Source organism: Pezoporus wallicus, unplaced genomic scaffold (genome assembly GCF_028554395.1).
Source record: "Pezoporus wallicus isolate ANWC-B61680 ecotype Strahan unplaced genomic scaffold, APGP_CSIRO_Pwel_v1 contig_12129, whole genome shotgun sequence".
Taxonomy (NCBI): domain Eukaryota; kingdom Metazoa; phylum Chordata; class Aves; order Psittaciformes; family Psittacidae; genus Pezoporus; species Pezoporus wallicus.
Window position 1 is genome coordinate 204,031 of NW_026642642.1, and position 27,685 is coordinate 231,715.

Consider the following 27,685-nt stretch of genomic DNA (forward strand, 5'->3'; position numbering starts at 1 on the left):
GTGCTTTCCCCAGAAATGTGACATGGAGATCTCTCAACTGTGAAATGTATTTGAATTACATAGAGTGGATTTTTTTCTGTAAGTAGTGCTTGTCAGTAACAGAAGTGCCTGCTTCTTTATTGCTCAGAAAGCAGTTTCCAGCTCAGCATTTATGGAGCAACATTCCTGTTTAAACGTTGTGCTCTAAGTGTATGAAACAGTTGACTGATTTCTGAGGTCCTTTCCAACCCTAACTGTTCTATGATTCTATGATTGTTAAATGAATATTGGAATAGAAATGAAACAGGTTTAGAATTTGAAATTGACCTGTTCTGTGTGAATGGTGTTTTGTGATGTTTCAAAGGGAGGAGCTTTTTAAAGTATTGCTAGAGTAATTAATGGCAATTAAGTTTTATTGCAAATCATGTTACTGTTTACCTGGGGATAAAAATATACTTGACTTCATAATAATTTTGTAGTGAACCATGAAAGACATCAATTAAGCAAGATCTAGTAATACAGGACTCCCAAATGATCTTCAAAGGCAACCACTTTTCAAGATAAACCCCATTCATTTCAAGTGGTGGTTTATAACGAGATTAATGCAGGCATGAACCGTAGTGTAGCTGAAATGTGGGCAAGAGGAATAAAGCAAATTGTACCAACTTGGCCTCCTGCAGCCTACAGATTTGCAGTACTTATGACCAAAAACCGCACTGTGGGATTTGTCAGCGACTATTTGTATTTTAGCACACAGGGCTAAGTAGGGAGATAAGAGAGAAGTTCCCATTACCATGGATGCTATAGCAAGAAATTGAGAGATTCAAACTGTAGCTGAATTGAATTGATAAGGTTCATAATTAGATGGAGGACGAGAGAGAAATCGTAATTAAGGGGTGGTTTTTGTTATCTGAAACCTGTCTCCATGGTGCACTGTTAAAAGACAATTAGGGTACAATCTTGACATTTGCAAATATGATTTAAAGAGATTATTCAGTATCAGCATACATACCAGCGAGTGTTTAAGAGAGATGTGCTGGCAAGAGATTTAGCCAGTCAGACGGCTCAGATGCTTTGCTTATTCCTTTGTAGTAATAGGGAATGAAAAGCAGAGCTGTGGTTTACTGTATAAGTGGGATCTTCTGAAGGATGTAAATGTGGGGAGGTAAGACACATATCCACAATATTCTGTGCAGAGTCTGTAAGCAGTTGTTCTGCCACACTGTGTGCACCTGAAGCTGCAGATCTTAACTTTTCTTCATCTGTGTGAGATAATTGCACCTGCTGGAAAAGCAGCATGTATCTCCAGAGCCTCACCACCCTTGTGCTGAGAGAGGGTTATGTCTGGACACAGGAGCTTTTCCTGCTTTGAAGAATATCATGGAGAAAAGTAGCCTCAAGGTGGTTTATACTACATGCAGTAGCTGCTGTTTTGTTCTTGGCGGCTGTAGGAGGGAAGGAGGGAATTCCTGTGGGAACAGGCAGCAGAAGGCTCTGTCTTGACAGCACAGGTGAGGTTGTCTTTTAACTTGCTGCTGCCAAGGGCTCCTGTTGAACTCTACATCTGCACGAGTTTCACTTTCAAGTGAACCTGTCGCCACAGTAATGGGTTTAGCATTTTTCACTATTTTGCCTCATGTTAACTTTTATCTTTTACGGAATTCTGTTACTTTCCTTCCCCTGACTGGGGGTTTACAGCATCTTGAAGGAGGCCCCTACAACTAATGCAATATGTGGGAGAACTGTGGGGTGATATTAACCTATAACAGAACAGGCACTGTCAGCAGTACAGGAAATACTGTTGGCATCTGGTACTGTTTTATTTTATGTGACTTACACCTCTGGTTAAGCTGTCATTGTAGCCACAACTGGCTGCTGCAAGCCACTCTCCTCTAGAAGTGCAGAAAGTGGAAGCAGTGTGTGGAGACAACTCTGGAATTGCTGTCTGGAATTGCTCTTGTGAAAGGCAGTCTAGAAATGAGCAAGAGGGACCATGAGGGTGGAGGTGGCAGTACAGGAGGGGAGAGAAGTGACTGACTGAGTGGAGAAGGGAGGTGAGAGCTTCAGGACAGAGGGGTTTATGCTAGTACCCAGCCCAAGGATGTCCAAGGTGGCTCACACAGCCACTTATTCCAGTCTAAAGCTGACTTCCAAACCTGTGTACCTGCCCTTAAATCTTTACCCTAGCTGCTAACACTGACTTCTTTTCCTGATTTCAAGCCCCTGTGCTGTTAGTGGATAGCTAAATGTCACTTACAATCCCTGTTGTTAGTAACTGTTCTTCTAAATGTCAAAGCATTTTCCTTTATTCACTGAGCTGATATGTTGACAGCTGTGCTGATCTAGTCATCATTATTAACCATATATTATTTCATTTTGAATATCCTTTTAGCAGTACAAGATAGGAAAATAACTGTGCTTTGATGCCTTGCATGTCACTTCATTACAGTGACGCTGCTCATTGCACAGCTGAGCTCCATATCCCATTTTGACACTTTGATAGAGCATAGATTGTATGGCAGTGGACTGGTTTCTGTTGGTGCCTGTCTTCAGGCTGTCTCTATTATTTTAAAGACTTATCTTACGATGGGTCATACCAGATCGCTGCCGATGGATTCCTGGGTGCTCAGAGTCGTGCATGCCTTGTGCCCTTGTTCCATATGGTAACCCAGTCTTTGTGGTAACAAGCTATGTAGAAAGCAAAGATACAGCACAGTGCTTTGAGCAAAGAAAAGCAGTGTTTCTAGAAAACAGGAAAGGAACATTTCTTTTTGCAGGTGAATGAATAAACTCCTCTCAAATGTGAGTGTGTCTCATGTTAGAGGTGGTAGGCTGTTTGTGGATGATGGGCATAGGAACTGGAGACCGTGCCCCTTGGTAACAAATATAGTAAGGAAATGAGCAGCAAATCTCAGGAAGGAAGAGTGTGTAAATGAGTGCGTGGTTTATGGACTTGCAGTATTTTACCTTATGTACTAGAGCTGAGATCTGTTCCACTGATAATCTTGTTTTTGCATCTCTCCTATCTATTCAGCTTTCAGACTCGTATTGATGAGTGTGTCAAGCAAATGTCTGATATCCTCTGTCAAGTGAAAGGGACAGGAAATGTTGCTGCTAATGCCAGAAACACAGTTGCACAAGATGCAGATAATGTCCTGAGGCCCTTGATGGATTTCCTGGATGGAAAGTAAGGGAGTGTTCAAATACATGTTACACATACAGTGCATCAGATTGGGAACAGGAAGGGGGGAAGGAAAAATAGTTTCACATTCTTGAATTGTTCTTGAGATGTCCAGCCTCCAAATTTTCGGTAAGAATTAATGACTTTTCTTCCCATATCTGCCTCTCTTTTATGCCATGTATTACCTCTTCAGCCTTCATTGTCAGAGCACACTCTGTTCTCCTTTCTCCCTCTGGCAATTATAGCAATCAGCAAAACACACGGCTGATCAGGTAGTGGGAAAGACTGAAATTCTGAATTTACTAGCTATATATTGTTTTCCTATACAAATTGCACAGTATCCTATTAGCAAACTTATTGCAAACCATACTTACACATGAGATAGTTACACTACTCGGTATCCCAGTCATGTAAGTGTGTTTGTTCTAGTCATACCTGATGCTATTCTGACTAGAAAATGAGCTTCTGAACTATGTGATGTATATAAGCTTGATCCATTGCTTTAATTAACTGTTGCTATTAGCACCACGCAGTGTGATTCAGCTGTACAGGGGCTTTTTTTGGCTAACTGCACATAATTCTCATCAGCTAAGCCTTGAACTACAAAGAAAAATAGTTTTTAATCGCTGTAGAAGTTAAACTTCTTGCTGATGCACAGCAATTCTTTATTTTGAAAATGGTGGCCAGCAATTTTCATAATAAATGGTGCTATAGATGCGAAGCTTCATGAGTTTAAAATAAGGTTTTTTCATTGCTCTTTGTATTGATTGTCCTGTCTTTCTTTTGGGTCATTATATTGTAAGTGTCTGCAGGAATCATTACATCTAGGAGCTTTTCATTTGGGTGTTTTCCATGCATGCCTTCACAAATCCTCAGAAACCTCCTTCCTTTGTATCACTGGGAACTCGATATGCTACAGACCTTTCATCCAGATGTGGAGGAAGTAATATTGATTATGATGATCTGAGCTTGGATTATTTTCTTTTCTCCTATGCAGGAGAGGCTTTTTAGATGTTTTCTGCATCCTACCCACATCAGTCTTGTCTCTGTTCAGCTTTGTTAATTTGCTGTCTAACCAGATATGGGAAGAAGGGAAGCCTGGGAGAAGATGTTACACAATGCAGAAGAGTCTACTATTGCCTGTGCACTGCTGCTGACTGCAGAGTTCCTATATCGTAGCATTCCCAGTGTGATTCCCAGTAAATGCCAAAATCTAACAATAATTTCAAAGAAGACTCTAGCATTTCTTGGCCTTTTTGATAGTCTGTACAATAACAAAGGAGGAATAACTAAAGAGATAAAGCAGAACTTCTTTATGTAAAAAGGCATGGATAAACATATGGCAGGCGATTGGTGGTGGATATAATTGGCACAAAATACAGAGAAGTCCAAGAAATACTTCAAGGTGGTTATAGATGTGGGAGATTTAGAGATTTCAGCAGCTGTCAGAAGCTGTGCAAGAACTTTGTCTTAGCAGTCTGGGAAATATTAATTTAAGTATTCAACAAATACTTATTAACAACTAATAAGTATTCAACAAAAATCCTAATAAGCCCTTCAATTTAAACCTTATTATGCTATATTTGTTTGTAATTTTTCCCTATATATGCTGTAAACCCAATACATCAGCAAGTATCTTGTTAAAGGGAACTAGTTCAATGGTACGTGCTCTCATGTGGCATATTCCCAACCACCGTAACTTCGTGATGCCTTCTGCAATCCCAGGCCAATAAATAGAAATGGTTGAGATCATAAATGCCATTAATTCCTATTAGCCAGACATCTTCAGTGTTAGAACCCAAATGGTGAAAACAGGCTGCACTTTATGAAAAGGGAAGATTTTTACCCTTAAAGCAGTCATTATGATGAACTGCTTTGGATGGGACACTGATTCTCCTATACACATCTCCTGTTCCCTGTAAATTGCATTCCTTGAACTTACTCGGTTCTTTCTCTCTCCCTGCAGCCTGACACTGTTTGCAACTGTGTGTGAAAAGACAGTGTTGAAGAGGGTGCTGAAAGAGCTCTGGAGGGTAGTAATGAATACCATGGAGAAGCTGATTGTGCTGCCTCCTCTGACAGATCATACGGTAAAGCATTTTCTCCTTCCTGACTCATAGCAGAAAGTGTCGCCATTGCCTGTGTAACTCATCTCCTTGTCCTAATGAGTCATCTGTCCAGGTAGATTTGCTTGCATGTAGCCCACTCAAGGATGGAAAAATATGTCTGTAACCTGGTGAAGGAAGAGAGCAGCTCTATTTATAGTAGGCTTGCAAAATACAGAGCATACTAAAAAAAAAACCCAACAATTAAAAATCCATGATCCAAAAGGAGTTGCCATCAAGTATATCAAACCACACTGATTAGGGATTTGCAGTCCTTTAAACAGAGCTGAGGATGTGGGATTATTGGGCAGTTAGTGTTGTCCTCATGGCGTTAGATCAGCACCTGTAAACTTTTTCCTCATTATGTCATCTGTTCAAGTGTCTCTCTGGAAAGATGTGGTTGATTTAGGCTTGCTTTTTAACAACACAACCTCCCATTTTGCCCCCCAGAAGGCTTCCTCATCGGTATGGGCTGGCACGATTTCTGTGTCTCTTATGGTGGGGAATTGGAAGCATGTCCAGATAGCTGGCCTTCAAAAGCAGTCTTTTATATAATTGTTCAGCTGTGTGGATGTGCTGAATGAATGTGTGTTATGAATGTAGTGATGCTTTTAACAATGGAAGATTAACTCTTCCCCAGTTTTGAGAAACCATAGAAACTGTTTAAATGTTACTCATGCATGCCCAGCTGCTCTGCGGAATGACACAGTTGGAGGCAGTGTGAAGTCTGGGTTATAGCCTCATTATTTGGAGGTGATCCAGAACTTCTCTTCGTCAATGTGTTGGAGTAAACTTTTGGTCTGTGGCTTATTTATACTGATGTATTTTTTTTTCCCCAGGACTGGTTAGAACATCAGTGTTTTCACTGTTCAATAGTTGCCTGTATATTTTGAGTGGACTTCTTGGGTTGCAGTGTCTGGAGAATTGATGCAAACCTGCATCTTGCAGTAGGTGTTTCTTGTTCTGAGAGGGAAAGCCTTTGTCTCTGGCCTTGATGCTGACAGCTTTAAACAAAACTGCTGAGATGCAGTGTGCTGTCATACCTGCTAGGCATAAAATTAGCATGAGGTGTAATTTGCTAAAGACTGCTTGCTCTGAGCTCGGATTTGGAGTAATCATTTCTGCTTGCCTTTTTGATTTATAAAGGAGAAAAAAAAATCTAAATTTAAGAGGATGAAATTTCTTTTTCTCAGTTGAATTGTTGCAAAATGGAGTCTTTTAGGACAGGTGATAAAATCATCATGTAAGAGCAGCATTAACATGTCGCCTTCACAATTGAGGCACTGAGATCAAGGGCCTTGGAGTGAACCAGGGAGGAGCTGCCTGAGCTTTATATATGCTAGTTTTGAATTTTAAAGGCAGAGTGGGAGATTGATTCAGTGCTTGCATCATGAAGAAGGCAGTAACTGTGAGCAGCCAATTCTCCCAATCTGCAGGACGTTGCTATAAGCCACTTCGATTTTTATGGGTTTTTTTCTTTAACAAAGTGTCTTTGTTCCCATCACTTCAGTTTCAAAATGAGAAGCAATTTTTGTGTAATGAAGTGCATCCTCAGCTGTCTGAAATAATGAAGAATACTCATAGCTGGATTTTCAGCTGTCTAATCAATTGTATCTTAGTGAGGAGGTTGAACAAGTCCAGACTGGAGAAGAGTTGCTATTTCAGAAAGGTGTTTGTGAGCAGCGCAATGATTAAACTGGCCTTGTCTGCAGTCCTTGAGCAGGCTACCTGTGGCGAGGCGCTTGATGGGCTGCAAGAGCAGAGAGCTACTTCTGCTGTCCCCTGAGATGTAGTGATTTATCCTGTCGCCTCCAGATTTTCATCATCCTTAGCAGTGAAGAGTGTCAGGGCAAGACAATGCACATCAGACTCGGAAAGAGCCCCAGGCACTTTAACTCACTTACCCTCAGCCCTCAGCAATAGAAACCCTAGTGTTGCCTCTCCATGCTTGAAGGACACTGAATGGCAATTTTCCTCCTAAAACTCCTCTGCAGGCCTTAAGTAGTGGGGGATATTCATAGTAGGAGACATTCCCTTTTATAGAATATTTGCTCTACTTTCTGTAGAACTGATAGAGGTGCAAAAGCATTTTTGATGGTGGTTGTGGAAAGCATACTTGGGTAGAGGGTTCCTGACACTCTGCAGTGTGTCTCACTTGTTGCTTGCATTGCTGTCACTGCACAATGCTTTAATTCCTTTTACTCTCCAGACCGATCTATTCCAACTAAATTTTCCTCCCTGTATCACACAGGGAAGAAAATCTGAGCTCCACTCTTCTGTTCTCTGCTGCTTCTGGAAGATTTTGTGTAGGGTGGGAGAGCAGTCAGGTACTGCCCAATCCCAATGGGGATGGGGCAATTTGACAGCCTCCCACCCTGACTACCTGAGCTGCAGGTCCCCTTAATGACTTTCAGATGAGGCTTCTCCTCTCTGAGCATTGACTGCTGTGGGTTGTGAGATTAGGAGCAACATGATCTCCAGTAACTCACAGTTCACAGCTAGTTTTAAGTAAAGACCGACATTTAATTCAAGGTCTCTGTCATGGGTGAGTGGATATGCAAACACAGCCCTCTGGGAATCTTTATTTTGGGGTTCTGTGCACAACACTCTGGGATATTAATTAACTAATTAACACTCTGGATTAGTTATGCATTTCTTTCTCCTTTGCTGCTTCGGACAAAAGTATAGTTTTGCCATCAGTGACTAGTCTGGTCAGTAAAGGGTTGCTAAATTTACACTGGAGCCTCTCCTTTATATATCTCACATAGTACACTGCAGCCATTCACGTGAGGCTCCATTTGTGCTTGCTCCTGCTGTGCTTTTTTTCTGCTTGTCAGACTTCACTAAATGAGAACGTGGTCCAAGATAAGAAAATTTTCTTAAAGCTGTGGACAGATTTCACACATGAATTCCAAATTGGCTGTTCTTCAAGCTCATCTGCAAGCAGCACCACTCCAGACCTATTCTGTGCTGGTGGAGAGGGTGGCTTTAAGAGGTTTTCTGAAACCTTTCTTAACTTGCATTAGTTTAAATGAAGCCTCCCCCTTGCGCTAGCTAGGAACAGGAAAGTCTAAGACTGTCTTTGTGATGAGGAGGAAAAGCTTTCTTATCATTAAATGAAATGATGGTCTGTGAACTGCACATGTGCCCAGGTCTCTGTACTGACAGGTAATTATTTTCCCTTTTTCATCCCCCCTTTTAAGCCTGTTTCCTCAGAGTTTAATACAGAGTTCCCAACAGCTAAAAAATAGTCTTAATTCTTAATAGGTTGCAGTGAACATTGCCTGATGATAAAGTTTTTTAAATGAACTTAAATGCTGCTAATGAACAAACACATCTCGTTGTTGAATATAGGAATTAAATCTGGGAAAGGAATGTACCAGATGAAACTAGGTTGGATTGGTATGTCTCAGTGTGTACTCAGCCTGAGTAATAGTATGCTTTCCAAAAAGGATTGGATTTCAAAAGACTTGCAAGCAGGCTTCTGTTTCCTAAGTTTGTCTGTTAGCAATAGGACAGTTAGGCTGTGAGAGTCTGAGCCTCTTGTAATATAAACCAGTGTAGTTCTGCTGGGGTTTAGCAATTAGTCAGTTGATAATCCTCCTCTAAATGCTTTCCCTGAGGGGGGCAAAAGCAGACTATTAACAAGGAATTTGTTATCTTTGTATTATGGAGTACGGTTGTTTTTCATGTTTCCAACAAGATTAGGAAGGTAAAAGTAATTTTACAGGAAGAACCAGGAAAAGCAGCACTGATGTCTGTCCCCTTTTGAGATATGTTTGCCACAGAGCGAGGCAGAAGCAATTTATAAGGACTTCTTTTTTCCTTATATTCTACCCTTGAAATTTGAATCAATTCTGTTGCAGGCAACTTTTCTCAAAACTAACTGGTATTTAAGTTTAGTTGTTTTTCATTCCCTAGGGGTGCACCAGGAATAAATGTTGTCTGTAGAGCTTTATGATATGTTTTGCATGAATAAACCATTTTTTTTGAGGAGGTATAGAATCTTGTTTACAAAAATGCCATTTGTCAGAGGAAGAAGCTGTCCAGATTTTTGTTAGATGTTACTAGCACTGATGACAAACTCAGTATAAGAGTAAAAGAATTTCTCCTTGCAAACACATTGACAGAGATTGACACTGATTGATGAGGATTTTCTTAGTGGGCAAGGAGTGATTAGTAGTTATGAGCAGCTTTGTTCCTTGAAGTGTATCAAGTCACTGGGTATTGCTCAGTGTTACCCACCTGCCCTCCTTACGTGCCTAGGCTAGTTAATGTTGTTCAAATGTATATTAAAAAAAGGTGTCCAATGAACCATGAAAATTCTGTATAAGGTAAGTTAATTGTTAGTGTGTTTTGAGACTACTCACTTTTTCAAAATTCAGGTTATAAAAACTGTTTGGTTTTGTTTTGTTTGGGTTTTTTTTTGTTGTCTCCTGCTTGGTCAACAGGCATGAAAACCTGCATTTTTAAGACCCATAAGTCAAACTTTGTGACCAGTCATACAGAACAGCAGGCACTGTATTTGGTGTGGCCCACAGTGAAATCTCTGTGTTCATCCTGCTAAGCAGTCATCTTAAACCTCTCTTGCTGGAAATACAGAGAATTTTGTACTCCTTCAGTTTAGAGTGTTGTACTCTTTAGTGCTACCTATTGGGTACTGGCAGCAAGTGAAGCTGCCAGTTTTATTTCAGAAGCTTTCCTTATGGGTGCATTGTCCTTGCTTGCACTTTTCTAGCATCCATGTCATCCCCCCCAAATTGTGAATTTAATCAAGAGTTTCTATTTAGGTACAAAGTCAATAATGTTTGTTCTGTATTGATTTGCATTCAACAAACATAAAAGGCTGAGGAACAGTGAGGGTTAGATGATGGTTACAGATTGAGCAGATCAAGAGATTGTCTGTGATTTCAGGTCACAGAGTCTTTTAATTTGAAGAAATTTCTGAAGCTGAAAAAACTAAAGAAAAAGTATCTCATCTAAAAATTCACTTCTGGATTGCTGTTGTAATGGGCAGAGGGTGTCCAGTGTCCCTAGAGTGGGTCTCAGTCTTTGCAGTGTTACATCTGTAAACTGTTTGCCTGCTTTCCATCTGTAAAAAGGTGCCTGCTACCTCTAGGAGCAGGTATGGTTTTTGCTGAGGGGAACCCATCAATATGGCTGATGTTAACTTTAATCATAGGGGAATAAAAAGAATCATTTCAGCAATGATCTTCGCACTTGAACCCAATTCCCTCTCCTCTACAAATGTGTGTATGGGTAGTTCCTGCTTCACAGAGTACTGACTTAAAAGGCAGCAAGTAAACAAACACTGAGGAAGACAGCAAAGAAAAACCCCAAGCTGAGTGACATAGGCAGGGGCAAAGAACAATATATTAATTCTGGGTTTACATCCTTCTTCATTACAGTTTGAGGAATTTTGGTGTTGGGAGTAGTTATGGCAGTTGTGGTTAAGTGGGATGGTGAAAAGCTGTTGAGATGAGAAGGGATGTTAAAGAAGAGGGAAGAAGGGCTGTGGAAAGGAAAGCTGTTCTTGCTGGAAGCCTGTGGGGAAAAGTGGTCCTCAGTCCTCATGGAGCCAGCAGTACCCAAATAAGATGAGCTTCATCTTCTCACAAGTGTTTTCTTGAGCAAAAAGACCCTAATGGAAAAGTGCTACCAGCAGTGTCTATCTCTGGAAGGTTATTTCAGGTATTTACCTGAGACATCCCCCAGGCACTTCTCAATTGACACTTGTGGTGACATTGACATGTACTTTAATGCTAGCCCCTAAAGACCAATTACAGTGGGGAGAGCCAAAGATCATCTTTGAGAGCTCAGCACTCCTGACATACTGAAGGGTTTCCTGAGAAAGATAGGGAAAGAGGGGAGATCTAATTGGGGAAGGGGTCACCAGTAGCTTTGTCTTGGTCCTAAAACCAAGCCCAGATTTTGTTCCCAGATTCATTCCCTAGAGGTGCACCTGGAATAAGAGCTGTCTGCAGAGCTCTGTGATATATTTTCCAGGAATAAGCAACTTTTTCTGGGTAGGTGTAGCATCTGACCAGCCTGAGAAGGATGAACTGGAGAGCAAAGTTTCATGATACGATAGATTCAGAATTTATAGCCACAATTACAGTAGGTTGGTGTTTTATACCAAATACAGTAATAGGCAGTAGTGTAAAAATCTGTTGTGCTAGAGTATGAGTGACTTGAAGCAAGATGTCTCATCATTGGGGTTTATCTCTCCTTTTTGTTTCTTCACTGGTCATACAGCATCAGTAAGCCACAGTGGGGGAAGAGAGTCATTGGCCAAGCTTTTGACATGCTGTAGTATTCTTCACTGGACTTTGTTTGCCACCCAGTTTTATTTCTGATCTCGTGTGCTTACTCCCACTCCAGTGGTTGGGCTCTACTTCTATAGAGATATTGTCATCAGTTGTGTGATTTTTTTGCTTTGGCCAGTCTAAGCTGTTGTAATGCTTGTGTAGACTTGAAATCCAAAGAAGCACTTGGAGACGAAGCCAGCACACTGACTTCACCCGTAGCCTGCGCCTTCCATTTGAAGGCATGTCCTCCTTAAACGGGTGGCTGCTGTAAGCAAGAGTGAACCAGTTAGCCTGATATTGTGCACCAAAATAGTGCTTGATGTGGTATCCACAGAAATTCCAGGTTTTATATTAGGTAATAAACTGGCAAGGAGTTGAATTGTGACTGGCCTTGGGGTGGTTATGTAAAGTTCTAGCTATGAACCGACTTGATTTGCTCAAAGGAAAAATATGCAAAGCTTGTTTATGATCTTTTTTTCACCCTCCTTTCTTTTCTAACTTCTCGCAATCATAGGGCACACAGTTGATTTTCAGTGCTGCTAAGGAGCTGGGACACTTGTCAAAGCTGAAGGTATTGTTCTGCATGGCTTGTGTTAACGTCCGTGTGTGTAAGTGTGGAAGTTTAGTAGCATGTAGCATGTCCTGTGCTTCCAGTGGTTTGTTGCTGAATGCAGTCATAGAGAAATGCCTTTAAATGCATTACATGTGCATTTAAATGCATTCTGCTAACATTAGTATTGTGTTAAACTGTTAAATTTTATTGTGAGTTTAATTACCCAAGTATTTTCTTCTGTAGCTACAGTATTCGGCATATATCGATTTAAAATTAAAAAGGCAGAGTTCATAGAATCACCGGATGGTTTCTGTTGGAAGGGACCTTAAAGCTCATTCAGTTCCAAACCCCTGCCACAGGCAGGGACACCTTCCACTAGAGCAGGTTGCTCCAGACGCCATCCAGCTTGGCCTTGAACACTTAATATCAAAGTTATCTGGCCAGTTCTTCTGTATCATCTCCATGTAGGAGATAAAAGGGAGTCCCTTATGTGATCCCAGTAATGAGAAACTGGTCAGAAAGATGATTGTGCTAGCTATTAATGAATTATATGAACTGTTACAAAAATAGCTGTTGCTTATGGAAGCGAGCCCGTGTCTGTAAATTCCTTCTGCGTGGGCTGTCTTTGCAGGCAAGCTGGCAATTAGCATGAAGGCTATGTTGATGTGTTCTGACAATGCATGACGTGACAGTGCATGACATGAGCATTACTAAGTGCACGCCACCTCATCTAACCTAATCAAGCATTAATTCATTGGTCACAAAGGGAATGGTATGAAAACAGTGACACCTTACAGCATTCAGATTGCACCGCGTTGTGGTTTGACTTGTGCTACACAGCAGATATTGTGCAAGGGGAGCACTAAATCTGAAGTGTCACAGGGCACAAACTGTGCAAAGTGCTGCAAGGAATACTGAGCTGAATGTGAACTCTGTCTCAGAGTGTGATCAGGGAAATCTTCCCACAGCAAAGGGCATTCTCCAAAGCGATTAGTGCAATTTCAAAATGCATTCATCTTCTCCCATAATTATTTTTTTTTGTCTTGTGCACTTATTACAGCTGTCTGTATAGGACTTCCTATTTCCCTTGCCCAGCAGCCATACATCACATGCATGTTTATGAGCCAGGACAGCGCATAACTCATTTTAGTGCTTATTAGCAATCCTAGTAAGTGATCTGGGCATGCAGGTGTGTCATTAGATGCACACAATCATTTTCTCCAGCTGCATTTTGAGGCTGTTATGTAGCAGCTAACACTGACATGAGGCAAACCTTCCAGTATGGTTCCCCAGGGGAATAGCTGTCACTTGTGCTGGGGGCAGCCCCATGCACTCCCACTGCCAGGCTGTCCTAACTGGTGACTCCCAAGGATTTCACTACCTCCACCATTTCCTGTGCTTGCAATGTTCTGTGTCGTTTGCATGGAAGGAATGGGGAGCAAGGAGCTGTGCAGCCAGCCTGGGAGAGTGGGAGCTGGACCACAGCCTCCAAACATGACTCCCTTTTCCTGTAAGTACCTGCATCCCCTTTAAAAAAAATCAGCAAGAATCCAGCATTTGGGGAAGGAGAAGCCATCCATACCTTCTGTGTGCACACCTCATGTCAAAGGGAGAGAGCTCTGAATTTGCTCCGTTTCCTCTGGGTTACAAGCACAAGTTTGTGCACAGATTACAAGTTCCTGTGGCTTGCTTGCATTCTTGGGCATAGCCAATGACATTCACCGTTATCTTTTACTTCTAATGTATTTTCTCATTACTGGAATTTCTTAACATGTAAAAGGTTCCTTTTGCCAGGAATGAGTTGGAAGCTTTGTGGGTTTGCATTTGCATTGGTCATGAAGGCCATCCCTCAGCAGCACCTTGTCTTCAGTTACTATAAAGCTCAGCTTCAATAACTCTGCACTGCATTATTAGAAATGCACATAATCATGCAAATCAGGCAAGCCCTGGTGTGTGTTCAATCCTTTCTTTGCATATCCGCATATAGGACTGCAGCAGCACAGGTACACAGGATTTTATATGTGGCAAGAGAGCCACATAGAGTGTGAAAACACTCTACCACCTGAATTTTGTAGACGTTTAGCTCAGACAGATGGTGTCAACTAATACTGAGTCCAAAAGTTTCCAGAAGAGTAAAGGTGTTCCAGGAGTGTAAATTGTTTGGGTCTGTGTAAGCATTGTAGATATATGTATATATATTTACTCTTTTGTTTTTGTAGGCACATACAAGCTAACAGGGAAGGCATGAGTAAATGGCTCTGCAGAGCCCCCCCTCTGTGCATTTTGCAGTTCCACTGAAAGCCAGGGAAAATTATGGGGTGGATTTTAAGCTTTATTTGTCTTTAGAACAGGGGGAACAGAGCTGTTGTGAATCAGATAACTCAGATGAAAAACTGAGACTGACAGACACAACAAGGACAGGCTCTTGTCCTGATGATGAATCAATTTCACAGTGTATTTTAAAGCCCTCAGAAAGCCCACCATAAACCTGGCACCTTGGTGCCACATACCTGCCTCCTGTTTATTATCAAACTCTTTCTGCTTGGTTTGGTTAATAGCCAGCTGCTGGAGCAGGGAGCAGCAGCCTCCTCTCCCTTGCACTGCCTCAGGGTAAGCTCTGACCACAGAGGTTCTTCTGAGAGTACCTGTGGAGAACACAAGGATGAGTCTGAGACACCAGGAAAAGATGTTTTAAATTTTGTGGGGTTTTTTACTACTTCTGCTTGAAGTTGCATAATTATTTGACATAAATATTTGTGACTTGCTCCTGGCTGGCAATCCAGGAAGTACAGGGTCTGTGCAGTCCTTTCTAGGAACAGTCTGGGATTTGCAGAGGGCAGATACAAGGGGAATGACAGTTGTGAGCTCCTCTGTAGGTGCAGGCATTACCAGTCCAGTCACTGAGTTATTTTTACATAATGTATTGAACTATATGGCACTCAGAAGCTCTCTTAGAAAGCAGTGACATGTTGCTGTGCATTGAGAGCGTGGGCACTGGGTGGTGTGACCACTCAAAAGTGGGGCTGAATGAGTTCTGTAGGTGTTTAAAGAGAGAAATGCTGACCACCTGGTTTCTATCACATTGTGGGTAATCTGGCAGGCAGACCTAGAAAGTAATTTCAGCAGACATGAAAGTCACTCTGCCTTGGGGACACAGCTACCCTGTCTAAATTATCCTCTCCCATGAACATGGCCTTGGACTTTGTCTCATTGTGAGCTTAATCTGGCTGTCAGACAGTGAAAAGAACGTTTTACCCTCTGTGTACTCAAGTGTGAAGCCACATCATCTTCAATTGAATTACTCCCAGATCAGAAAGAAGAGGGAGGTGAGCTATTGCTCTGCTAAGGACAGCTTGCTGCAATAGAAGAATCTTTGCAGCTTACAGAGTATTCTGCCTTTGCACATAGGGCCCTAGACCAGGAAAATCCTGTGTGGGGGAAGGAGGCAAGTTGAGGCATGGCTGTACTATTCAAAAAAGCATGGTGCAAACTTGTCTGAGTTACTGCTGACTTGAGAGACATCTTCTGTACACTTTAAAGCAGCACTGTGAAGAGGTGCTAGCTAGATGTCTGTCAGAAGGATGGCAAATGCCTAGCACTGAACCTAGACTGCAGTGAGACCTGTCTCTGTCAGGCAGGAGATGGATCAAGGTGGATAATGAATGGGAACAGCACCAGGCAATGTGTAGAATCACCGGGCAGCCAAATAGCTAGCAGATTTATCATCATGGAGCGCGCACATAATGCCACATGCAGGCATGCTATACTGAAAACAAGTTAGTAGCCGTGTTTCCTGGAAAGTGTCTCATATCAGAGGCCATGATGTGTTTAAAATAGGGATAAGTAGCCTTTGCCTGATTTGTCTGGATCTTTTTCAGGAATACTTCAGCACCCAGGCTGCAGTCAGCTGGCCTGACCCTACAGCAGCTCACATAGAATTTGGGCTTGTGCAAAGCTTTTGACTTACTGAGATGTGCCAGTTTTCCCTGAGATCTAGACTGAGCATCAGAGAGAAAGAGCTTAGTGTAAAACCAAAGGATGGCATGTCCTTGTGATCAGGCAGGAGTCTGCTAGGGAAATACACTCACTGCGAGATAAGGAATTCTTTGCCAAGGGATTCCTTGCTCTTTACTATTAGAGATGGTGGGTCTTAATGGGAAAACGTTTTAGCAAAGGGGTTTTCTAGAACATGCTGCTTGTTTGTTTTTCTTTCTCTACACCAATGATATATTACTTACCTTTGCAGGTGAAAGAATTTAGAAAATCCACAAACAATATGTAACCGCTTTGCCCAATATCTGGTTCTGAGAATCTGTTGATTTAAGTGGTATTTTAAGAGCTTGTTGCAGCTGCTCTAGAATGACAGGGTACAGGCAAATTCCTGTTTGGGTTTTCTAAGAGACAAAGTGATTTTAAATTGCCGCTTACCTCTGTCTGGTTCCTTCCCTTATTTCACTGTTCTGTACCTGCAAGAAACAGAGAAAGTGGGTTTATTTTCAAGGCAAGGTATAATGAATGATTCTGAGAGACTTAATTAAGTGTTCCTTAAACAGCTGATTTAATGCCACAGCATGAATCCAGAGAAGGTGATGATAACTGAGGGCTTCTTTTGCTTTAGTCTCTGTCAGCATGCTCACGTCAAATATAATGGTTGTTCACAGGATCATATGGTGAGAGAAGAAACTAGGAGTCTCACTCCAAAGCAGTGTGCTGTTTTGGATCTGGCACTGGATACGATCAAAGTAAGTTATTCCATTTCTGTCTCGATCATTCCCTTGCTCCATCCCCAAATACTATTTGGGAGAATAGTGCCTGTGCCAGTTCAAGAGATGTCTGGAATCTGTTGCTGCAGTTACAGAGATAAAGACTCTAAGTGAGTGATACTGCCGTGTTTGTGTACACCTGAGTAGACTCAGGTGATTGGTGTACTTGGAGCCAGCATATTTATATAGTGCTTTGGAAGAAGAAAGCCATGAGTCACAGGTATCAGTTGGTCTAAGAGATGGGTTTCCAGTACAGAAGCTGTTTTGTGAATTTCTTCCAGCTCTTTTCCATCCACACACGCAAGTAGCATGTAAATGTTGGTTACTGGTTGCAGTTTGTCCTCATTTTCTGCCTGTTCTTTTTACTCTTAGCAATATTTCCATGCTGGTGGAAACGGACTGAAGAAAACCTTCTTGGAGAAGAGTCCAGACCTGCAGTCACTTAGATATGCACTCTCTCTCTACACTCAGACCACAGACACTCTCATCAAAACCTTTGTCCAGACTCAGACAGCTCAGGGTAAGGCTCTTTTGTGTTGTTGGCAAAGCTGAATGGAGCTGTCTGCTCTGTTTGTAATTACTCTGTCTTGTACTGCCAGTTTGTAGAGTGCTTTTGGCAGTAACATTTCTGGAAGCGTGACAGTTCAGAGCTTTTGAAACTGGGAAGAAGTGGAGGAGAAGGGGGTTATTTCCCACTCAACTACATTTTGAGAGAGCAGAAATTTATGAAGCATAGGACCTGGAGTGTTTTTGGTCCTTTTTTCTGCAATCCTCACTTAACAGTCACGTTTCATGAATTAATGTGGGTGGGTGACTGAAGTGGAATTTGAAGTTACTGTACTGAGGCTTACACAGTGGTGTGAGAAACCATTTCAGCAAGACACCACCACAGAAACTAGTTGGTGCTTGTGTCACAGGCCTTCTGCCAGCAGCCCATGTAGTCCTGATTGACAGGGAAGTGATGAGTCACAGAGCTACATGCTGCCTGTAAATGGAAAAGTCTCGTAGGAGAGCAACCAAAGCACTGTTTTTCTGCAGCCAGTACAGGATGTGTGTGAGCTGGATGATTACAAATCACCAGAGCATACTAATAAGCTGCTGGGTTGGGTCACTGGAGTTCTTTGTTAGCTCTCTGGGAAGCCATGAGAATGGTGCTATTTCATTGACCTGCAAGGGGGAAACAGTTAATTGTCTCTATGTTTCATTGCTTTCATGTCAACATCTTGAGATAGTTGTACAGAATGATTTGGTCCCATCAGTAAGGGACTGTTAGTGGCTGCCTGACTGAATCTCACTGATTTCAAGAAGAGAGGACAGAATGCATCAAAGTTTAGATCAAAACTGAAACTGGTATTTCGGGTTTTCAGGGTGTTTAAATACAGGTTTTGGCATTGGACTACTACATCCCAGCAGCAAAATCATTCAGCTCCGTGGGAGTGTCTTTTTACCATCTTTTTGCTTGGGGTACTTTTTCCTTCAGTCCTTCCAAGCATATGAGACCTGTTGACCCCACAAACTGTACTAACTATGTCAGCATACTGTCACACTGATCCCTACATCAAGGGGAAAGCACTTCCAAGACAACACAGTTTTCCCTCATGTGCAAATGACTCTTTGATACTGGCATTCCTCAACCAGTGGAGAAATCACTGAGAGTTCTTGAGCAAAACAAGGTTTGTTTCTAAAGTTAAAAATTTGAGTTCAGTTATGAGGGACTGAATCATCCCTGCCTTTAGCAGCACAATGTATTCTTGCTTAGGCTGATACATACTGCATTAAAACATTGAACTTAAGAGTCAGTACCAGCATTTAAGAGAGTGGTCCTCTAGCTGTGTCCCAGCAGAGCAACGATGACATCCAGTGGCCAGACATGTCAAAGACTGCCACATCCATGGGAGACTCCAGGAACTTGGCTGTTGCTGTTAGAGCTGCACTTTTTAACAGGGAACTTGTGTGAGCATGTATTTTCAATCTCTGCTGCTCTGCGGTGAATGTTTCCCATTATATATCCAGACCATGAATTAAAGCTAGGTTTGTATGTGGATCCTATTGTGTTGTTGTGATGAGCCAAGATATAAGGACATGTGCAGCACTGCTGTTCTACACTCCATCCTACAGTCAGGAGTGTTTAAAATTAGAGGAAGAAGTTGCTCCATTGAAGCTGAAAAGTGGCAAATTCAAAGCTGGTATAAGACAGCAGCTTTATGCAATGTATTATTTGACTGTAAAACTCGACTGAGGGTGAGTTTATCAGATACACAAAGATAACTGAACATGAGCTAAGAGCAACAGGAATATGCAGGGTTGCCACAGAACTGTGTAGGGTTGTAAGGTTGGTTTTGTTTATTTGCTTTGTTTTGTTTTGTTTTAAACTTAGAAAGGGTGAAGCTCTAGCTTTAGGACACAAGATGCACTCATTGCAAGGTCATCCACTGTATCTCACAGCTGACTGATGACATTTTTTTGTGGCTGATCTGAGCCACTTTAGAAGACAGATAATGGGTCTGAGCCAGTCCAGATCATCATCTTCTACATTAGTAGCTTGGGAGTTTTGGACCCTGTTTAGGGAACAGAAGACTTCAGACCTTATTTCTATAGGGTCAATGATGGAATGTGTCTGAGAAAGGCATGACTTGCTCCTGGGATTGGGGCTGCACACACTTCCTTAGTAACCCCAGTTAGCAGATTGGTTTGGAGATCTGCACGTGGGTTTGAGGAACAGTATTTACACTGACATGTGCTTACCAGAGCTCTCTGACAGATGAGACTTGAATAAGTCAAGCTTTTCACAACCCTATGGGGGGCTGCATGTGGAAATATTTAAATGCTGACTGTTTGCCTCTCTTACTTCACTGATCAGTGGTGCATCTTCCAGTTTGTGAGGTAGCTATTGCCCTGCCTTCCTTACTGAGCAGGATTCTATGCTGTTAAATGTTTGCTTTGCAAAGTTGGGTCAGGGCTTGTGGTTCAGTTATGCCAGCACACATTCTATTCTTGATTTAAGCCAGACAATCCCTTACTTGCAGACAACCTTGCTCTCCAAAGCCTGTGTTGGTGTTGAAGATCTAAAAGGATATTTTGTCTATTAAGAGCAAGAATATTTGTCTTTTATTTGTTTAAGTGACAACACTAATTGGATTGTAATTCATACTCTTCTCTCTCTGTCCTGCACACTTCTTGCCTTTTGAATTCATGAATCAGTGCATGATGGGAAAGGTATTAGATTTACCGCTAATGAGGACGTTCTTCCAGATAAGGGTATGTTCAAGACTAATGTTGTTACCCTAACAACATTACCCAACTGCCTTGCTTTTGAAGTCATCCTGCCCATGCTCAGAAACCTTTTCCAAAGAGACCCATTCCCCATAGCTCCCTGTAGAAGTGAACCTTCACCAAATGCTTGCATCCCACAGAGTCACAGATTGCGCTATCTAGAAGTCTGTACCTTGCCTGAGAGCCTGTTCCCAAGCTTGAGATTTATTAATGGGATATGAAAGCTGCCTTGAAAATGGACTGTTTTCTGAGAGATGCTGTGGATTTGTACCCCTACCCTTTACCATGGGCTGTGTAATGCTGTTTCAAATCTTGGACTTGCATGCATATAGTCTGCTGAGACAGGCTACTGTAACACATGGTCATGTCTGATATGCACTCAAGGTTGTGGCCAAGCTTAAACCATCTGGCTTGAAGAGGGGGGTAACTAAAAGTCTGGGCGCTCAGGAGAGCCCTAAAACATTAAGTCGTCTTGTGTTTCATCTCTCAATTTATTTTTTGCTGTCCAAAGTCTTTCTGTTATCATAGATGAAATAACATCTATAACCCATTGCACGAGCTCAGTTCTGCTGTTTCACCTTCCAGTATTGCAATACCTATGAGACTTCCATGCCAAGATTTAAATCAGTTTGTCACTGAATGTGCAAGCATGTGTATGCATGCAGTTGTACAAGCTCAGAATGTTTTTCACTGGCCATCTACAAGGAGTTTTTTTGTCTCTGAGCATTTCAGTTAATAGAACAAGATTTTTGTATGAAAAGACAAGAATGAAGGTAGAAAAAATACCTATATTTTTACTCCCTCAGAGGTAATGCAGTGATTCCACTGTCAGTGCTCTGAAGCATCGGTGTCTCCCTTATAACCTCTTAATTGCATCTTTAGTGTAATTAAGACTTGAGTGTTTGACAGCTTATATTTCTGCAGATGTAGCCTGATAAAGTCGTTATATACTGTTGATAACCTTGTCTGTTCACATGGAAAATGCCAAGCAGTGTGACAGACCCGCACTATCAGGTGGGTCAGGTCACTAATTAAGTTTTCCAATTTCAAAGCTCTGTGCTTATATGCAGAAAAGAAGGAGCACTGCCCTTCTAAGCAGGGAGAAAACAGTGCAGATGTTAGTCTAGAGGCTGTTGTGCTCAGGTCAAGAATGAGAATCTACCCTAAGATAATAATTTGAGGTTCTGTTTTGGTTGCTCAGATCTTTGTATATTAATGTGACTTTCACTGCCTACAGTTCCATGCCATGTAATTCTCTTCAGAGAATTACACAGATTAGCTCTCAACTTTTTTGTTTTTTAAATGACTGGTTTTGCTGCCTGCAGGATGTTCTTGTGAAAGGTGACTTGTTAGATCTATCTAATCTAAATGTTTATTTAATTTTATCCTTCAAGCTCCTTCAGTTTCAAACGCACCAATTCTTTCACTTAATAATATATCTCAGCCTCAAAATTGACACGGTAACATTGCTGTTAGTAGGTACTCAGTTACCCTGTAGGTATCCCAGTTACAACATCATTGCTAACCTGAGCTCAGATGCTTATCAAAGAGAAAGCAAAATCAATCACACTATCTTATTAGCAAAGCTTAATTTTCATTTTGCAAAGCCATCTTCTGTAATTTATGTGACACCTTGACTTTCCTGCACAGAAAAAAATGTCATTTCCACATTTTGCTTGATAATTATGATGAAAAGTTAAAAGGTTGAAAACATTGTGATGCACAAATTGTAAGGTTCATGAAGTCTTCTCCCTCTGTTACAACATGCTATCATTTCCTCTGTGAAGCTACATCTTGTTTTCTCCCTGGCTTATTGATGAAGGGAAATAAATATGCAGGTTGTGAATGCTTCCCTCTCATCTCTTTTGACGCACAACAGGGAAGGGGTTCTTATTAACCTCCAAGGGGAAGTTGACGGGCAGTCAGGGCAACAACTTGTAGCTGATGTACAACATGGAAGAAGGTTCCTGGAAGGTGAAACTGCACAATGGCTCCATATAAATCTCTAACATCTTTGTCTTTTTTTCCTAAACTTCCTCTCTGGTGTATTTTTTTTTTGTTTTGTTGTTTTTTTTCATCCTCCCTTCTCCTCTGAGTGGACAGGAATGCCAATGCCCACCACTGGAATGCCTGCATGTACACGCAATAGCTTGGTGGTTACCTCTGAAAAATCCTTGCTGTCTATGCGGGTCCTTTGTTGAGCTTTAGGTCTTTTAAATTCTGTTAAAATTCTTACTAGTATTCTCAACAGGATGTGATCTTCACGGGAGAGTGCAAAAAATGCTAGTGTTTATGCGTGTTGGGCATGCAAGCCTGATGTTATCTTGCATTAATGTTACCTTATCAGTGTAGACTGAAAAGCTGACTATGGAGGGTGTGCTGTGAAAACACTTGCTGAGGCCATAAACCAGAGACGGGTGCCCATAAACATTAATCCATGTGTGCACAGGAGGTATCAATTTTCTTCTAACAGGCTCTGGTGTGGATGATCCTGTGGGGGAAGTGTCTATACAGATCGACCTGTATACCCACCCTGGAACTGGTGAACACAAGGTCACAGTGAAAGGTATGGCAAGGCGTGTGTTGCTGCTCAGGCTCTGTGATTGTACTGGGGAAAATCTCCAGTTGGCAGTCGTTGTGTTTCTGTGTTAGCTCGTGGGATGTGAATCCAGGATTGTTTTCTCTGTTTTATATCAGGAACATGGAGAGAAACAGCAAATGAACTTGTCCAGCCAGTGACAGCCCAATGTACTGTCCTGTTGTTTATTGGCAGTGATGTATGAAGTAAACGAAAATCAGATGACGCCTGTCACCAGGCGCCACAGTTTAGCCTGTGCTGCAGAGAGCAGGGCAGAAGGACAGGGTGATGTTGCGAAACTGCTCAGTGTAAACCAGGAGATCACAGAGACAGTAAGAGTTCAGAAACTCTTCCTCCCCATCCTGAAGGCCATGTTGGTCCCTGAAGAGCTGCTCTGAAAATAACCCAAGCAGTGATTCATCCCAGGCTTCCTCTTCCTCCTTCATCTCCTTTGCTTGGATACAGCATATTTAACTACTTTAGTTTCCTTTAAAGATTTATATAAATAGCTCTTCAGGCCTCTATTCTAGTTAAATCTACCCTGCAGTGTAAAACCTGATTTTCAGAGCCATTTCCCATGCTTCAGTCTGTTCCCTGCAGTGACCTGAGTGAATGAGAGTTAAAGAGCTAATAATTCTGGGCTCTGGGACCACTCACAGCTTATGGGCTTTTTCTTACCTTCAGTCACGTTTTCCTTTTCAACACAGACTTTGCTATCCTCTGCCAAAATGCCCTCCATCCCCCTTTTTATCTCATTCCATATGTAATGTAGACCTAAGCACTGAACTGGCAGGGCAGCCTGCCCAGAGCTGTGGGAATACCTGTTTTTTTGGACTAGTTTCTTGACTATGCATATGGCACAAGCTAAGTGCTGTCCCAAGCATTTAATGCCCATCACAGAACTTAAATTAGAGCAAAAAAGTATATCTTTATATTACAAAAAAAGTCCTGCCCACGCGTGTCGGGGGCACAGTTGTGCCTGGAGTTGGGCTTTGTCCTCTGAAACAAGAAATTAGAATCAGACTGGAAGGGTGTCCAGAGCAATGAGAAAAAATTAGTATTTACTGTAAACCAGGTTGTGACTCTCTTTTCCAGTTGTGGCAGCCAATGACCTGAAGTGGCAGACATCTGGCATGTTCCGTCCGTTTGTGGAAATCACTATGATTGGGCCCCAACAGAGTGACAAGAAGAGGAAGTTCACAACCAAGTCAAAGAGCAACAACTGGGCTCCCAAATACAATGAAACCTTTCACTTGTAAGTGTGAAAAATAGCTTGGGGATCTGACACAGCAAGCGCAGGTGCAGGAGGCAGAGAAGGTTTTCCAGAGTCTACAGACAGCCTGCTTGGGGCCCAGAAAAGTACATGAACCAGTAGCTTGGCCAGTCTTCAACGTCTTGGCAGGAAATGTGGGTAGGATGCTGAGGTCTGTTTTGTATCAGCAGCATCTTCTGTCTGCCTTCTGAAGCGCACTGTATGATCTATGAACCTACTTTACTGTGCTCCATCATTTTAATGAACTTTTATTGGTAAGAGTTGAGGCTAAAAGTTCATTTTATCTTTTTAGTTCTTTTAATATTAATGTGTGGTTTTATCCCAACTTGACCTGTGGGACATGCTTTCTGAACTTGTTTCCAGGGAACAAGTGCTTCAGCCCTTGGAACTGGTAGTGAGTTGCACTGCTAAAATTGCAGTACCTCTCAACACGGAGTATTGAACTCTGCTTATTTGACTTTCATTATTACAAAGGCATCTTCGTTCTTGGAAGGCTCAACAAAGGGAGCTACAGAGTAATGCTCACCCAGCTGTACATTAAAAATGAGAGGAAAAGAGATGAACAGCAGAAGACTGTAAACATCTCAGGGGAGAGGGACCATACATATAATTATTATTTGACAGGCTTCATCTAAGAGAAGGGATTTTTGTTGCCCTTTTAAAATTATTCTTTTAATTTTAGAAACCCCAGAGGGGCTTGGGGATGTATTTTTATTAGTTTTTGCTTTAATGGAAGGCTCTCAATTTTTAACAAAGACTTCATCTAATTAAAATATTAATTATTGAAATGAAGCAACCCTTAAGAGAAGCAAAAATGCTTAAAGTCATCTGAGTTGAAAATCTATTAGCATGGCTTTAATGTTCTCTGCTCCTCTTATTTCACAGTTTAACACACACACATACAAAGGCGACTTGATAGGGGTTGTTCATTTCTTCATTTTAACTAGACAGGTTGTCTGTATCAGCTGTAAACCAACAAAAATGCCCATATGCATTCTGGTTTTTACTTCGCCGTCTCCGACCAGGGTTTTCTGTAGAAGGGAGTCTTCTGTGGCTCATCAAAGCACTCTAGCCAGCTGCTGACACCTTCATTTTGCAGAGTAATTTATACATTATGAGAAACTGTAAGTAAACTTATGTGTGTTTTTCAGCATATTGGGAAATGAAGACGGTCCTGATGCTTATGAGCTCCAAGTCTGTGTGAAAGACTACTGCTTTGCTCGGGAGGACCGGGTACTAGGGATAGCAGTGATGCAGCTGAGAGACATAGCAGACAAAGGAAGCTGTGCTTGCTGGTGCCCCCTGGGGCGCAGGATTCACATGGATGAGACTGGACTTACAATCCTGAGGATTCTCTCTCAAAGAACCAATGATGAAGTTGCCAGAGAATTTGTAAAGTTGAAATCTGAGTCCCGCTCCACAGAGGAAGGCACCTGAGCTGAGCTGTGTAGTATTCCCTTTTCTCTTCTGCCTTGTGCCAATATGTGCAAGTGTTCAACAATTCTCTTTTATTAATCACAAAAGTTTCTTTCTTGTTGTCTTTGTCAGCTCTGATAGCGCACGTGTGCTGTACAGGAAACAAACCCATCAGTCTGATGTGAGTTATTTATTTTTTAGTAGCTGGGTTAAGGCACCATAGAGAATGAGACAGTCTCTTGTTATTTAAGATGTGAATTCTGCTTTGTATATATAAATTATTTTATATTGGAGGCTGGGTATGCTGGGTTTTGTTGATATGCAGCACTGTGATTTTATCCTCTGAAGTTGGCAGATGTTGAAAAGGTTCTACATAATCACACTACGATACAAACACACAGGTGGGTGGAAATTGGGAGAAGAAGAAGGATTTGGGACTTTGGCAAATCACAGTTATCTCTCATTGAATTTGTGTACTGTGGAGCTGCCAGTGGGTGTTCTGGCACAGATTATACCAATGTCCCGATATGATACGCAGACACCTCAACGTCTGCTTACAAAATAAGTTGCAAATTGCTCTGAAGATGCACACCAGATGCATATGACCATGGATGTGCTGCTGTGAGCATGGGTGAGATCAGTTGGACAAGGGCAGAGGGGCCTAAGATCTCACAGCCAAAAGCTGCAAAGACAATACATCAGGAGCAGACTGCAGCTGCCCTGCTATTGTAATTAGACTGTGTGTCTCGGAGAATATAAATCCCCATGTGCTGCTGGGAAATCTGCATCACCACGGGGTTGCTGTAAGCTGCTAACTCCGCAAGTCACACTTTGGCTACCATGACCGACACGGTAAGGAAGGGAACAACATTAGAGCCATGACAAAGAGCATGGCTGCTATATACTTTTTCCACTTAGATACTCTTTCATTAGTTATTTGACATAGGATTGGATAATTTAATACTTGCAGGCTTTCTGTAGCATTTTGTTATCCTGTAGTAGCTGAGACCATTCCTCACTATGAACCCAGAAATGATGGTTTGCTTGGGAGAGATCAACACGTCTCCTCTCTGCAAGCACTCAGTCTGGAGTGCTGGTCAAAGAGCAGCAGGTCCATTTGGTTTATCTTGAAGTCTCTGTTGGCCGTGCTGCAGCTGATCTGTGCTGTTTGTCATTAATCTGTGTTTTAACTATACCATTGAAAATATTTTTGCACTGTCTTAAAGAAGCATCCTTGTTTTGTTTTCTTGCAAAACAAAACACTGTCCTGAGCAAAGTGATAGCAGGGAGGTCAGAATTTCTGACTGAAAATTCAGAAGCAGGAAGGTCTGGAGAAGCGATTACACCTGAGGTATGTTTGTTAGAGGGTTCCTATTTTGGGGATACTTTGGGGATATATTTTTGCTATTTCCAGCTGCCCTTGTGCTCTGGAAAGGGCAGCTGGAACAAGCCAGTCCTTGCCCATGAAGTACTGTAATACTGTCAATAAATATAAGGACTGTGTATTGAATGACCTTTTTTTCTTTTTTTTTTTCTATTTTCTCTGACACTTGTACAGCTGTGTAACTCCTATTTCATGGGCCTGCTCAAAGAGCTCTGAGATGGCACATCTGCTTTGTTGTTGTCCATGGTGTGTTATAATAGTGCTCTTCAAAACTCCATGCTATTTGTCATGATTTTGAATCATTGTACGTGCCATTGTTATGAGAACTGTTAGTAGTCTTTAATAAAGTCTTTTAGCAGCATTTGGAGTCATCTGTTGAAATGAAATCGTAATTGGGTTTGCTAAATCACATAGGGTGGTATTGCTACTACATCTTTGCAAATTACTCTTGTTTAGTACATAGGTATTTCTGTGGTGCTGTAGATGCCCAGCAAAAGGTCTGAGTCAGAAAATTCCACCTCCTCCATGGTCACTTCACCTTTGACAGCTTTCCCTGAAGTTCTTGGCTTTTGGTAACATGCTGAGACACTGCAGAAAATCATAAAGAATAACTTACTTTCTTTTCTTCTCCTATCTGGCCTTAAGTCAAGTTCCCTCTGCACTCAAGTAGCCTCCTGAAGGTGTTGAGTGGAAAGACTCAGGCAGGCAGTAGGATATCTGTAAAGTAGGATACTTTACAGATAGCATGTGAAGAAAAATAATTATGTGTCAAACTTGATTTGTGGCTTGCCATCTGATACGAGCATTAATACTCTGTAAATGGTATTGACAAGAGATGAGAGAATAAACCTTCTTGATGTCAAGTAAACTAC

General features: G+C 41.7%; 1 protein-coding gene across 8 annotated transcripts in view; it reads left to right on the plus strand.

Moving 5' to 3' along the window:
• UNC13B (unc-13 homolog B) overlaps positions 1 to 27,685 on the plus strand; it is a 212,565-nt gene extending 184,880 nt beyond the window's left edge. For 4 of the 8 annotated variants that reach the window (XM_057431171.1, XM_057431170.1, XM_057431172.1 and 1 more), the window contains 9 exons: positions 3,014 to 3,166; positions 5,127 to 5,250; positions 12,088 to 12,144; positions 16,788 to 16,868; positions 17,262 to 17,409; positions 20,091 to 20,147; positions 22,636 to 22,728; positions 23,836 to 23,995; positions 25,165 to 27,685. In XM_057431171.1, the coding sequence (XP_057287154.1) occupies positions 3,014 to 3,166; positions 5,127 to 5,250; positions 12,088 to 12,144; positions 16,788 to 16,868; positions 17,262 to 17,409; positions 20,091 to 20,147; positions 22,636 to 22,728; positions 23,836 to 23,995; positions 25,165 to 25,450 (1,159 nt within the window). In that variant the 3' untranslated portion in view covers positions 25,451 to 27,685. The remainder of the gene's footprint in view (positions 1 to 3,013; positions 3,167 to 5,126; positions 5,251 to 12,087; positions 12,145 to 16,787; positions 16,869 to 17,261; positions 17,410 to 20,090; positions 20,148 to 22,635; positions 22,729 to 23,835; positions 23,996 to 25,164) is intronic. The other 4 variants (XM_057431178.1, XM_057431173.1, XM_057431175.1 and 1 more) reach the window with 2 other exon arrangements.